We start from the raw sequence: 13,658 nt of genomic DNA on the forward strand, positions 1-13,658 counted from the left end.
AACGTTTGCTTTCCACACCGTTGGTTCCAAGAAATCGGTTCGTCGTTTTCCACGCGCCAGCTATTGTGTGCCTTTGCGCGGAGCGTCAATCTCGCGGAATCGCTGTTGCAACGAACAACGGAAGAAAACGGTTGTGCAATTACTGTGCTTTTCAGGTGTCCAAGAGCGGCCAACCTGGGCGTAGCAATAATGATCTAAGATTTAATCATGCGTTTGAGGTTCGAACCACGGTACCAACGCAGTGCACAGCATCCCATCTGAACCGTGCATCGGAGTGATTGAATGTGTTTTCCCAGCAAATCGTGTAGCCAGCCATAAAATGCGTCTTTCCGCTCGCATCAAGTGTTTCAAGTATTTAGTGTATGCGTATGTGATTTTAATATCGGTGAGTGTGTTTTTTTTGCTCGGTGATCGGCAGCATTCTCGAGAGATGGGTGGTATAAAGACGTGTGTTCGTTCGAAAATTTAAATCAGTTTTTCGTTCGGGGAATTCGTGTGCTCTACTGATGCAGGGCCGACGCTGAGCAATCATGAGTTGATCGGTATGCGAAGTCATGCTACCTGTGATCAGAATAAAGGGGGGGCGGGGGGCATGTTTGCATGCCTGCTTGGTGTCGTTGTGTTGTGAAGGGCAATCCTTCCCTTGGAAGTGATCAGTGTGCGTTGCTGGTTAACGCAATGGTGCTCTGGATGGCAGTACACACTTCTTGAAGGCAAAAAAGTCTCGCAAAATGCATCGATTTACGTGATCGCTGTTAATAGTCTTCCCTTTCCACCCTAAATGGTTTGCTGGGGGTCTTAAACCTGTATTGACAGACACGCGCACACGCACACATACACACGCACGGTGCACTCTCAAAACCGGAATCGGACTGTATCGTGTCGGTCTGTCGGTGGTGGTGATGAGGTTAGCAATTTACGCAGAGGGGTAACCTAACATAAAACAGACCAAAAATGCGCTTGGTAAAAGCAGGTAAGAAAACGTGCCCGGTTGCAAGCAGCAGCGGTGCGAAAGAGACCAAATAACCGTTCAAGAGAAAACCCGCTCTTTTCAGCGTTCTGGAAACACCTGCATAGAAGTTTGTTGGAAAAATTGGTTAATTGGGGAATCACCTACTACAAACAATGGTCATCTAACGTCACCACGGTTACAATTTAACACCAAAGCCATTTAAAACGGATGCGTCGTACGTGTGTACACCTGGACAACGCTTTGTCGTGGTTGTACGCGTGCATTACGCCTGCTACGATTGTATGGGTGCGATAGTTTTCTTACCTGGCCCTCTCTGTGTCGCCGAAGGAACGCACCTAGTTTAGGCTATCCACGCACATCCATCAACGGTGCGCAGGCATATCGAGGCCAGACTGAAATGTCACCGAAGATAAAATACGGGAACTTTCTCCCACTATCTCCCAGCGAGCGCATCGGGAGGCAACGCTACAACAAAGACCGCTATTGACTTTTGTTTAGCCATATTAAGCGGAAAAGCCGCCTCACTGGTCACTGGCCATTGTACGGAGGACAAACACACATACCACAAAGAACATTCAAAACTCTACACACCGGTTACGCTTCGCTGTCCACACAAGCATTTTGCCGCCTGTCGCGTGCGCTGTTGGTTTGCTGGCCGGAAAACTCATCCAAATCCCGCTGGAATTGAAGCTAAAACTGATCATCATATTTACAGCCGAAAATGGTAAAGTTTCACCATTGTGTAAAATGTGATTATTCATCATCAAAAACACAGTCGGTGGCGGACACGGCATGATGAACCAGAGAATGATTAAGCACCAAAAGGATCTATTTTAAATCTATCCATCTTTTCTGACCTCCCCCGGTTGATTCTTCACTCCCACACCTCCCCACGAAAAAAGGAGTCAACCGCTCGGAAAGGTATCCGATGACTTTTCCTCCCCAAAACAGAGGGGGCTGTTATAAACAAAACACCAAGCAATCAAGGTTCAACAACCAATTCTGGGGCCGTCACCAGATGTGGTCTGCACCGTTCAATAATTTCACAAAATTCAATTTCGTTTACCATCATCGACGCGGAATGTAAATAAAACATCGGGACCGGTGATTACGGACATAAATACCGATTTCGGAAGCAAAAGCTCTTGCCCACCCTTGTTGTGGAAAATGGTACCACGTTTAAGAGTACATTACATCGCGGAACCATGACAAACCCCAGAAGTCACCCACGGATCTCTGTCTCTGTGTGGAGGGAGAATGCAATACGATTACTTTTGCCGAAAGTTGTGGTAGTAAATCGGACATGAATGGGGGGGGCGAGAAACGTTAAACCATCCACGGGGGTTGGAACATGCTGAACAACAATCATATATCGCTTCCCAGGGACGCGATTCAGTTATTTCAGCGGCAGTTGCGTTGACACATTGAAGAGACATTTCGGTTCAACCCCTAATATTCCAATAGGGGGTTGGCAAAGGCACCGAACGAAACCTACCCCAAAGCTCCGGTGTGCTAAAAGCAAACACACGCAACCCGTGCTAAATATCACCCCGGGTCTAACCGGTGTGTGTTTTGGTTGGACCATTTTACAACAAAAAAAAAACGAAGGATCGCTCCACGTTTTTATCATCCATCGTGAACAATTGTTGACTGAGGGAAGCAAGGAACACATTGGTAGTAACACTAGAAACACCCTTGAATATCTCTGACGATGTCAACAGAACGCGAGGTTTGGGTCCACTTCATTATCGGCGCTATCGTTGCCCATTACTGCGCTCTGCTCATCTCTCTCTCTCTCTCTGGTGGCCCAACAAGACATCATTATCTTTTCTGCGGTTTTGGCGAGACAACGTCGTCTCGAGGGTATTGCGCCACACTTGTAATTATGGCTGCTCCCGTTCCCGGTCGTGACAGTCTTACACGGGGGGAATGGGATGCCTATTTTCTTCCCGGCCATGAAAAACAATGGTAACGAAGTTGTCCAGTTCCAGCCAAGCGTAGACCACCATTAAGCGAGAGCAGTAGAATCGTCCATCCACACACACCTAATGAGTTCGTGTGGCACACATATCTCACGCTTTGCCACTTGCCGAAGCCGTACAATCCCTTCCGCTCTGCAGGATACTGCTGCACTCCAGTCCGAAGAATTGTCGGCAAAGGATTATCCGTGACCGAAGAGTTAATCCTTACACCAGTGGGGTTTTTTTTCGAGGATTGTTCTACCCAAAATTGAATCCCCACCGAACTTCTGTATGTGGCCACTGTGTGTGGTATCCCGTTTAATTCAGTTAAGCTGTTTCGGTACATTTTTCAAACCCAAAACACTAGATGCTATAGTAATAATTCTTAACATGTTTTAACCATAAAAACAAAACATCATTCCATTACTCCACTTCATGGGAAGGCGTTCGTTCGTATGTCCCTCGCGGGGTAGTTGTATGTTGATGGTGGATTATGAAGATCCTATGTTATGGGGCTTCGCTTGGATTTGGTCCAAATTGCGATCACTCTCGTGTGCGTTGCATTATCTATGCCCATTTCAGGCGTCCACAGTTCTCAGTCCGAGCAGCAGTGTGCGAGAGACCAGCGGGTATCGAATGGTTTACAAGCAAACCCAGCAAAAGGCAATTACTTTAATCCTGCAGAAGAAAGCATTTAGTTGGATTACTCGTACTCTACATGCTGCTTCTTGACCATGTGCACATGCTACGTTTGTAGGAGCGTCTTCCGGCGTTGCGGCGCAAGCAGCGAAAGCAAGGAAAGTGATATGTAAAGTCGCCCTGCCTGGCGGTTAGAAATTTATGAATTGTTGTACCCGGTCAAAATGGCACACGATTGACTGGTCGAAAGGGAAAATCCCACCACCAAACGATGCTTCATGGTGCTGTTTTATTCGCTACATATGTGTGTGCTTGTGTTCTTGGAGTTAGGAGACATCCACCAAACAGTGCCTGGAATTCCTGTTACATCTTCTCATCGGTTATTCATCCGAGATAGGTTAATCAGCGTTGAGGAATTTCTCATTCAAAACTGTCTGGCAATTTCTACGAAATAATCCACACAACAACAAACTTGTTTTTTTTACTCATATTTTCTACAAATTTCCTTGTATTTTAGGAACACATTGAAACCACGTGTGAAACAAATGTGTACGGGCAAAACCTGTGATGGAAATACGCAATATGCGATGAACGAGGCACAGGAAGAAGGAAGCCGTAGTTTTGCGCAGTTGGTGAATAAATCACCCCATGTTTTTTGGTCCCCCGTACCGACGGCGAGATATAATAACATCGTGACGCGGTCCCTTCGAACGATTTGAATCTTAGTACCGAACAGTACGAATCCTGAGTCGTCCGACTTCCCCTTCGTTTGGATGGAATAATCGAAATTGTGTGAAGACTGCTGCGCAAAAAGGATGTAATGCAATGCACATAATTGCGTATTCATGCAACACATATTGGAGGGTTGATGGTTTTAGGACACCCGAAGGACAGTTGCAGTTTCCTTTGGGTGTGTGAACTGCAATTGGGATGTGGAATTGCCTTAGATTTAAATGCGCCCAGCTATTGTAGCAAGGAACTCAATCGCTTCATGGCAGTTTGATGTTTAATTTGCACGCATTAACATTCCCTTTAAACTTCCGATAGAGCTCTTTATCGATCCAAACAATATAAAGGCCGCGCTTTGATCAAACATTTCCCTTCCCGCTCGCGATTGTTTGGAAAGTCAGTTATCGCGAAGATGATAATTAACGTTAAACAACTCTCATTTCTTACTGGATCAAATGGGTTTTGGTTCCTTTTAAAGCGTGTGTATTTTTTTTTTTGCTACGGTTACGGTAGTAAAACCCCGAGCATTTAACACCCGAGCAAGGGTAATGAAATTTTGTTTTAGAACACCACGTTTGATCGCACACTTCAAAGCAGAGATTCCCTTGTTTTACTTCCGCTATTTATGGTCCATTGGGTCGTTTCTCATATTTTCACACCACTGCCTACAATTTGGAACAGGTTTTTTTTCCCCCTGTGCGTCTCGGTGTATGTGTGTATGTATATATATCATTAAGAATAGTGCAAATTAGCCATGTTGATGTGTTGTTTGCTGTTTGTGGCCCGTCACGGGCGTACCGAGAAGACATCGGATATTTGAAGTTAGAGCACCCAAATGTTGCTTTGTGTGTGTGTGTGTTTTGTTGCGTTGCCTTCCGCGTCAAACACGCTGTCGAACAAGCAAATAAAACGGCAATAATGTTGCAGTTTTCCTCCCCACCCCCATGGTTGGAAAAGCTCAAACAAACGAACGATTCTTCTCGTTTCCATCTCTGACGATCAGCAGATCAAGTGTGTTTTGTTTTGACGATCGTTCGCGGGGGGAAGGTGCCTGCCGGGTGCCACATCCACTACCGCATCTGGAGATGTTCCGTGTATGTGCGCTTCAAGAATTCGAATCGAATGACTACGGGAATACACTCCAACTTCTGCTCTTCCATGGGGCAAAGTATAAATAAACAAAACCTTCCAGAGGCGGGTGCGGTTTTCGCCTTTGGGGGAAAATTATGAGGGGGATGAGAATGGCACACACCCGGGGCCACGGAGCAACCGAAGATCATTCAACCGTGCAAGTTCTCACCAACCCACTCGGCCGCGTGCTGTTGAAGCCCTTTTCTACACAAGCCAAAAAATGGAGAACGACTAGCTTACGGTGGTGCCTATCGATAGGAGTTGCGTACTTACGGTTCACTCCGGTTGTCGGTAATTCACATCCAGTCGAAGTTCGCTTGAGTCAAGGGTTTTCCCCGCCGCAACCATACGGAAAACGTTGGCCAGCTGATGGAAGGGTGTGTCTATGTTTAGAACGGTGAGTCCCTCCATGCGCACGCGGGCAAGGTGTGGCGAATGTGGTGCTGCTGCAGCAAACTCACAGCACTACGACTCACCTACGTCTCTCATCACCTTCCCAAGGTAAGAAAAGTGCACCAAAGGTAAATGAGATGATGCAAAAAAAAAAGACTGGGACACAGACAGACGAGTGCTAATGGGTGTGGCAATCAGTGCAGACTTTGAACTGCATTCACTGGTTGCAGTTTTAGATTTTTTTTAGAGAAGCGTCTTTAATTAACAACGTTACGATGCTGTTTCTTGGGTTTTTCGGTCACCGAATATTGCCTTGAGGGACGTGACACATAATACAGGATAGGACACATCTTTCTTAGCTGCCTCCCGCTCGCTATATCTTCCATCTTTGATGCCACACTAATGCGTGCGTTACATTAATCTTTTATGACCGGGCGCGCATCTGTAAGTGATCACTTCAATCCGCGCGCGATATAAAGCGGATGAACCACCGACCGATGAGTGCTGACGTTTTTATGCGCTTGTGATGGTTTTTTGAAACGATTTTACTACACCGCAACAGTAAAATGGTAATCGATCGAATATGTTTAGGGACGGTATTTTTGCAACTTCCTGAACATTGATTTACTAAACCATCTTCTCATCTTCTTTACTTCAGGATGCAACGCTACATTTCTGCAAGGATATTAACGAGCGCAAGTAGGCATTGCGAAACGCGATCCACACACATCATACTTTTGGCGAAGAAGCAATCGGTACAGCCATATCTTCATCGCTCTCTCTCTCTCTCCCAGCATGTTTTAGCATCATTACCGGATGGTTGTCCACAGGCAAAATGAGAGCCAAACCCTTAATGTTGCTGTGTGTGCTTTTCATAAAAAAAAAAACAAGATGATTTGTAGTCACACTTCATTTGCTTAAAATCATCTCGCTAGCTCGCCTTTTTTCGCGCCAGTGAAGTGTTGTCTTAGTTCCCATCCATTCAGACCGTTCTATCTGTGTCAAGATGATGCTGCCAGTAGCATCGGTCTCGGGTCTCAGATGCCGTTCGGGTGATATTTTTGTATTTTCAACCCGAATCGAACGTTAGCACACGTGAAATTGCCTGTACGAATGGGAGGGGGTCTCCACTAGTGCGTCCCCAGCAGCAAATCTCCCGGCCACTGCCGTTTGGCACGTCGCGGTGCTCCAATAAATTTTCCAACATAATTATGTCACCAATTCTCATGTTTCTTGCCGTGATGCACGGAAGCTAATAATGGGGGTGCGTATGTTGGAAAATAAAAACGTCAAATTAAAAATGGATTGCTTGCTTTGGAAGCTGGTGGCTAATGAAACGGCACCGGATTGTGGTGTAAGATGGGTTGACGAGTTCTGTATATATATATATTTGCATGACAGAGAGAGAGAGAGACACCTCCCGAACCCCAATACAGTTCCAGCTTTGACGATGGGCCCGTTTTTGTAACCGATGACGAAACGCAAAATTTACAAAACAAAGCGAATTAGATTCTTTCCATTCTTCGGCCACCACAAACCCTGACCAATCCCGCAGTTATCGATCTTGAATGGAAAAACTTCATGTTATTATGCGGAATTCCAAATTACCCCCATGCTGCTAATAAGTGCCAGTTCGTGCCCTCAACACTTTACACCGGTTGCACGGTGTGGTTCGGATGCGGGACGCACTTAATGCTGGCATTATGATTGCAATGTTTGTAAATTCTATGTCACACAGCAGAGCATTTGCAAATTGCGGCAAAAAGGCAGCACAGTATCTTCCACCGATGATTGTTGGACCGTTTCGATTATTGTTATGGAAATCGTATAACCTAGGACACGGTGCGTTTGAGGGTTAGTAGTTCTGTGTTGTGTCATAAAAGTGGTTGTAAAAATGTTCCATCTTAAATTGACACCCTTGTCACCATCTCGATGTGATTCCGGGTGACACCAATTCGTGGCTCACCATCGACAAGAACATGCATAATGCATGGATCGCCACCACCACCGGCGAACAAACTTCCTAATCGGCCGCTAGTTTCGAATAATCGCTCCGTTAGTTTTCGTTCGTTCCACTCACCAAAACCACACTGTGTATATGCTTCTCTCTGAATGGGTTTTGAATATGCTGTTTGTGTTTGGATTACATTCTTCTGGTCCGCACGATGCCACCAACCTATGAACCACACGACCCAACAATGCCGGAAAGTGGTGAAGACTGGCACAGTAAACTTTTCACACATTATTCGTCGCCGTGCCCTCACACTGTGGTGAGTGTGACCATCCGCGTCGAACGTGATGTGACTGAGGAATTGGAAGGAACAACCGATGATCGTGTGACATATCCATTTTGGCAGTTTTTATTTCATGCATAACGCGCCCTTGTTGTGCGGGGTTGTGAACAAGGGGTAGAGTGAGTGACACTGCGCGAGAAGAGTTCTGGAAAGTTACGGGCTATGGGCAGAATGTGTATGTGTGTTTATCAGCACTTAGGATTTGCTTCGAAGCTATGAGGGGATGGCGTCGAGATTTGTGTAAACAAATCTCTTAAGATGGAGTTGCTCTAAATTGTTTCAGAATTTTGAGATTAATGTGTAGTATCATGTGAGCTTCGTTGGTAAGCGCGGATCGGATCAGCTGTTTGCACGAGCCTGCTGGTAAATATTTACTATACCAATACGCTCCAATCAAGACAAAACCGATTGTGTGGCAGCTAATGGTGTAGAAAATTCCATACTCTATGTTATTTCTCAATTACTCACGCATCGCATTATACGCATCACCAGGGTTTTGGAAAAGAACGTAGATCGCTGAGCAATCAACCATAGTGCGCACACAACCACACAACCTGTGGACCGTAAGAAATAATTATAGTTGTTTATATTTCGCAATATTTGCAATGCTAGGACGTTCGTGTCTGCTATGTGCAGAATGAGCCGTCTACTAATGCATTTTAAATGGTATGGCGTTAGAATAATATAAACGGCTAAATACTCCATTAGTCGATATCGACTCATTGCTACAGGAAGGTATAAGACCAAGCCACAATTAATTGGTTGCAAAACATCAGTTAAGTTGGTAGGTATTACAGTATCAAACAGCCTTGAGGTCAAACTTGTGCTGCACTATTCGATGGACTATAGTAGAGTTACCCAGGGGCCGTCCGGTGATGTATTAGTAGCGATGCCGATCGTAAAGACATATTAGAGACCAGATCGATGTTTTTTTTTTTTTTTTTTCGGTAGAACGGCCTGGCCGTATCGACTTATTTTACCACGTAGCCGGATAGTCAGTCCTTGCTACGGGGGATTGGTCCGGATGGGATTTTGGTCCGGTCCGTTCGTGTGAAGACCGGCGCCGTTACCATCATGCCACCGGACCGCCCCTGATCGACCAGATCGATGTTGTTCACTAAGAATTCCTGGTGGGTCTCGTTAGATATCGCGACCGCAATAACTGTTATGCTTACTTAATTACTTACTTACTTATCAGGTGTTACAATCTCTTCGTGGTCTTGGCCTGCTGCAAGAGCCCTTTAAACTGATCACGGTCGAGAGCGGCCAAAAAGGACTTTACGGATTGGGTCGTCCAGTGTCATTCGCATGACGTGGCCAACCTATAGGAGCCTCGCGAATCTAGTCCTCCTGTACGGCAGGAGGATTCCTACATGTTCCTCTCGAACGCGACCAAGAGGGTTTCGTCTGTTTTTGGACAAAGTTCTTGTCTCAGAGGCGTATGTTAGTGCTGGAGCTATATAAGTTTTATAAAATCCCAGCTTCATTCATCGCGACAGGTGATTTGAGTGGAGAAGTTTCCTCAGGCTGTATAGAAAGACCGGCTGGCCAGGACCCTAGCGCGTATCCAACATCAATGTTGTTGTTGATCGTCCGCTAATGCTTGTAATTTATATAATGTATGTAATGCAAATATAGTATATAGCATCTAAGTCGTACATAGTGTCGAGAAAAGAGTAACCTCAAATTTAGCTTTAAACCGTCAGTCTGTCAACAATCCATCATCCAGCATTCGCGTATTAGTGCGTCCATCATCGGCAAAGGTCTGCTTCGTGCAATATTATACATCTCGAGAGAACCTTTACTAAACTCACCTCGTAACTACACTAAGCTATTGCTCATCGGACGTCGATAGGTGTACGGCGTCCGCTTCAACCGGTGGAAACGCATTGCTGGCTGAAAAGAACCAAATTCTAAGGAAGGCCGTAAAGGAGACTCGTACATGAATAAACCGTGTGTGTTTCGGGATTCGTGCTTTTCTAAGACAGTTGATTGTTTATCTTAGCTTACTCTACTCACTGCCGCCGCCGTGTGTGATGGTGGCGAAGTGTATAAACTTTTCACGCATTTGTTTATGCTAACACACAGATCCATCTCTCGCACGCCCCTGTACAAATTTATTAACTTCGCCCATTGTATCCAGTCCCGTCCATTTTCAATGCCGTTCGGAAGCATGCATTAGGGATTGCTTGGTTTAATTTTCTTTGGTTTCCGCTGCATTTGCACTGTGTTGATCATCAAACGAACACCGGGGGATGCATTAGAATAGAAAGGTGCATGTCCATCTCTCTGGCTGCTGATTTTTGGCAAACAGTTTGAGCTCGTGTGATCTGTAGTACGTACTCTGTCGCTCAACATAAACTTCTTGCACTCATTTCACCAGATATGTGGCGGCGCGCAGCTAGTAATCGGAGCATTCCTGTTATGGACCCATAAGCAATACGCACCGATCGTAAAGAATCAGTTCTGGGAACCGTTCGCCGTGTTGATCGCGCTTGGTGTAGTATCGCAGGGCCTCGCCTACCTTGGGTGGACATCAGCGAGCCGGAAGCATCGGTGTTATTTAGGATTGGTAAAACACAAGTCCCTTACATAGCCATTCCACATGAACTTGACCACACGAATCTTTCCCTTTTTTCAGTTCTGTGCATTTTTAGTGTTCTTCATTGTGATTTTATTCTTAGTAAGTGGGTGGGCAGTGGCCACCAAGGCGCATCTCATCGTACCGGCCGAACTGGCTATCGAGACGAGCTTTAGCGAGTTTCTGGCAAAAGACAACACCAACGATCAGACGCACATCTGGAACCGATTGCAGCGAGATGTAAGTGCGGTGAACAGGGGGGGATCCCCGCTTGGTAGGAAAATGTGTTTAACACGATGTACTATCTTAACTCAATTACCCTCCCAGTTCCATTGCTGCGGCTATAATGGCATCCATGACTACAAAAAGAACAAACAGATGGGTTTCCCATGGTCCTGCTACGATCCGATCGACACGAAAGTCTTCAACACCGGCTGCATGCACGTGTTCGTGCGGAGCATCGAGATGAACATGATTCGTGTCGCCGTGGTTGCGGTTGCCTCCGCGCTAGTACAGGTATGTGGGCGTCTCTCACGGTGGTGATGAAAGAATGCTGTCCTCTTAAATCTTAACATAAATTCTTTTCCCGCGCGCGGCGTATACCCACACGTCCGGTGGCTTGTTGTGCATCAAGTGGGACGATAAATCTTGTAGCATAAATGGAGTAACTAATTAAGAAAATTAGTCATTCTCGCAGGATCTCATCCAGAGCGATCTCGTGGTGTTTTGGTGGACCACGGAGATGTGCGTGATGGAGAGCCGCTGATAGGCGGGTTTGCGAAAGGGAAAGATTTCAAAATAATGAATAGATTATTTATATTCAACAAAACGGTGCACAAACAGGAACGGCAGAAAGGGCAGAAGGGGGCCGGTGCGTTGCACCTATCGCCGTCATGAGTTCCCATTCGTGTGCCTTGTGTGTGTATTGGCGGTCTTGTGGTCAAAAATAAAATGCGTCCTCACTTGCGTGTGTCTCTGTTTACACCTCGAGAGCCGTCGCTGGCGACGTCATTCGTTCGTTGTCTGTCAACGCCACAAACCTTAAGCTAAACGGTCGGGTGGACGGAAAAAAACAGGGAGAGACACTCGCAGCGGAATGGAAAATGGAAGGCCACCGTTGTATACAGTGCCCCGTGAATGTCTCGGGAAAATGTATGGCAAATGCCACTCATTCCTACGGCACACAACATCCATAGTGGGTTGCGGCTGCCTGTCGGTTGCCGGTTCTACTGGTCGATCTGATTTAATGGTCACACGACTTTGACTGATATTGGGTACGCGTCCGTCGTGGACGGAGTCGGCCACAATATCACCATTGTTGTGTTGCGGTAAGACACCGTAGTCTTATTTTTCTTCTTTAATTGTTTTGCAGTAACAGCTGCCGGGAGGGATGATATAACTGACCACACCAGTAGATGAGACTGGTGATGTGTGTACCTGTTGCTTGAATTTGGATACTCAGACCGGCCCGCACCCGTCCGCCGAATGTAGGTCATGGTCTTACGGCCGGTTTTTCACCGCTCATTCTAGGATCGTATAATGGAACCTTGCCAACGTCGTTTAATGTTCCTTCAATGAATTTCTCAACTGTTGCTTGCCACACTACGGTCACATTTTTATAGTGTAGGCAGTTTTTGTTTGAGATAAGCATAGTGGAATGTTCTGTCCACACTAGATAGAATACCTTTGTGTCTGAAGTCATACTTATCGGTTCCAGCCGGAAAGCGTCTTCTGTTCCTTTGCCCTTCACGCCTATTTCAATTCTGTTTCTGTAGCTTCGCGTTCATATTACGGAAGTCTCGACAAACCGAGCAGCATCAGCAACAGCATGCGTATTACTTTTCTTCTTGTTTTGCCTGTTTTTCCAATGATATTCATGCACTCTCGAAGCACAACCCCACCCATGATGCTTCTCACGATTCTTTGTTGCGTGTGGTCGGAAAATGTAAAAATATATCCCGAATACACACATATGTACACAACACAACACACTGGCTTCAGGGACTTCCTGCTGCAATGTTTCATACCCAGTTAATAAACACACGAAAAAAGACAAACAATTTCCGCGTTTGTAGCGTGTGAGGATAGTAATAATAAACAAACCTTGTGGATGCCGATATTACTTTCCATTATCATACGGTGCTTGGAGTATCTTTTGTAACATTTCTTTACAATGTTACGATTTGTTATAATCGGTATGACGAAGAGAAGAATAGCTATGCACTGCTGGTGAGAATAAACTTCTCCAATGTTCAAATGTTTAGCTATGTATAATTTCATTTGAAATATTTCATATGCGCATGAAATGTTTCAACCGTTGTTTGCTGCGAGTGAAATATATCATCTCACAAATGTTACATGCAACCTTGCACTCAGTCGACTCATGGGCGCATATTCTCTTTTCTCGTTTCCAGAGTCTAGGTATATTCTGTGTCATCCAGCTCCAGATGTTGCTTCGACGACCGACCTTAATGTTGCCAAACGGGGACCACCACTCGATGCGGGTGAAGCGAACGCGCGAGCAGACTCCTCTTTCGACGGCCACCATCGGCAATCCTACACCGCACAGCAGTACAAAACCGCCGATTCCACTGAAACCCGTCGTGCCACGCGTAGATCAGCCGATCATGAAGTCCTCTCATTGAATCGTCACCGCCCTAATCAAACGCAACAGCCAGCATACCGGCAATCGTGCCCATAACCGTTATATTGTCACTATCGTACGGGGTAGTTTCTCCTTTTTAACGAATCAGAAAAAGTACGCAAAGTAATTTCGCATTTCGTTTTATTTTTTAATCATTCGTACGTTTAGGCGTTAGGGTAAACATGTACTTAAATTCCGCGCTTTTAGACCTTTCGGCCGTTAAGATGCGTTTCGGGGGAATCATCTTGAGGCTAACGGTTGAGCACAAGCAACGATCGAATATATAATTATAGCTTAAGGTAGAGTTTGTAAA

The 13,658-nt window shown here is 45.7% G+C and overlaps 1 protein-coding gene across 1 annotated transcript; it reads left to right on the plus strand.

Moving 5' to 3' along the window:
- The first annotated feature begins 319 nt into the window (after positions 1 to 319).
- LOC128713904 (tetraspanin-1) lies at positions 320 to 13,346 on the plus strand. Its single transcript, XM_053808775.1, has 5 exons — positions 320 to 385; positions 10,504 to 10,692; positions 10,762 to 10,941; positions 11,029 to 11,217; positions 13,116 to 13,346. The coding sequence occupies exons 1-5, from the start codon at positions 320 to 322 to the stop codon at positions 13,344 to 13,346; spliced, it is 855 nt and encodes a 284-aa protein (XP_053664750.1).
- The last annotated feature ends 312 nt before the right edge of the window (positions 13,347 to 13,658 follow it).

The sequence above is a fragment of the Anopheles marshallii genome, chromosome 3 (genome assembly GCF_943734725.1).
Source record: "Anopheles marshallii chromosome 3, idAnoMarsDA_429_01, whole genome shotgun sequence".
NCBI classification, from domain to species: Eukaryota; Metazoa; Arthropoda; class Insecta; order Diptera; family Culicidae; genus Anopheles; species Anopheles marshallii.

What these genes read in the sequence shown, in the direction of transcription:
- LOC128713904 (XM_053808775.1), top strand. Translation starts at nt 320, where the DNA reads ATGCGTCTTTCCGCTCGCATCAAGTGTTTCAAGTATTTAGTGTATGCG. An exon ending in GGAACCGATTGCAGCGAGAT is followed by an intron (nt 10,942 to 11,028) that starts GTAAGTGCGGTG and finishes TTACCCTCCCAG; the next exon opens with TTCCATTGCTGCGGCTATAA. An exon ending in TTGCCTCCGCGCTAGTACAG is followed by an intron (nt 11,218 to 13,115) that starts GTATGTGGGCGT and finishes TCTCGTTTCCAG; the next exon opens with AGTCTAGGTATATTCTGTGT.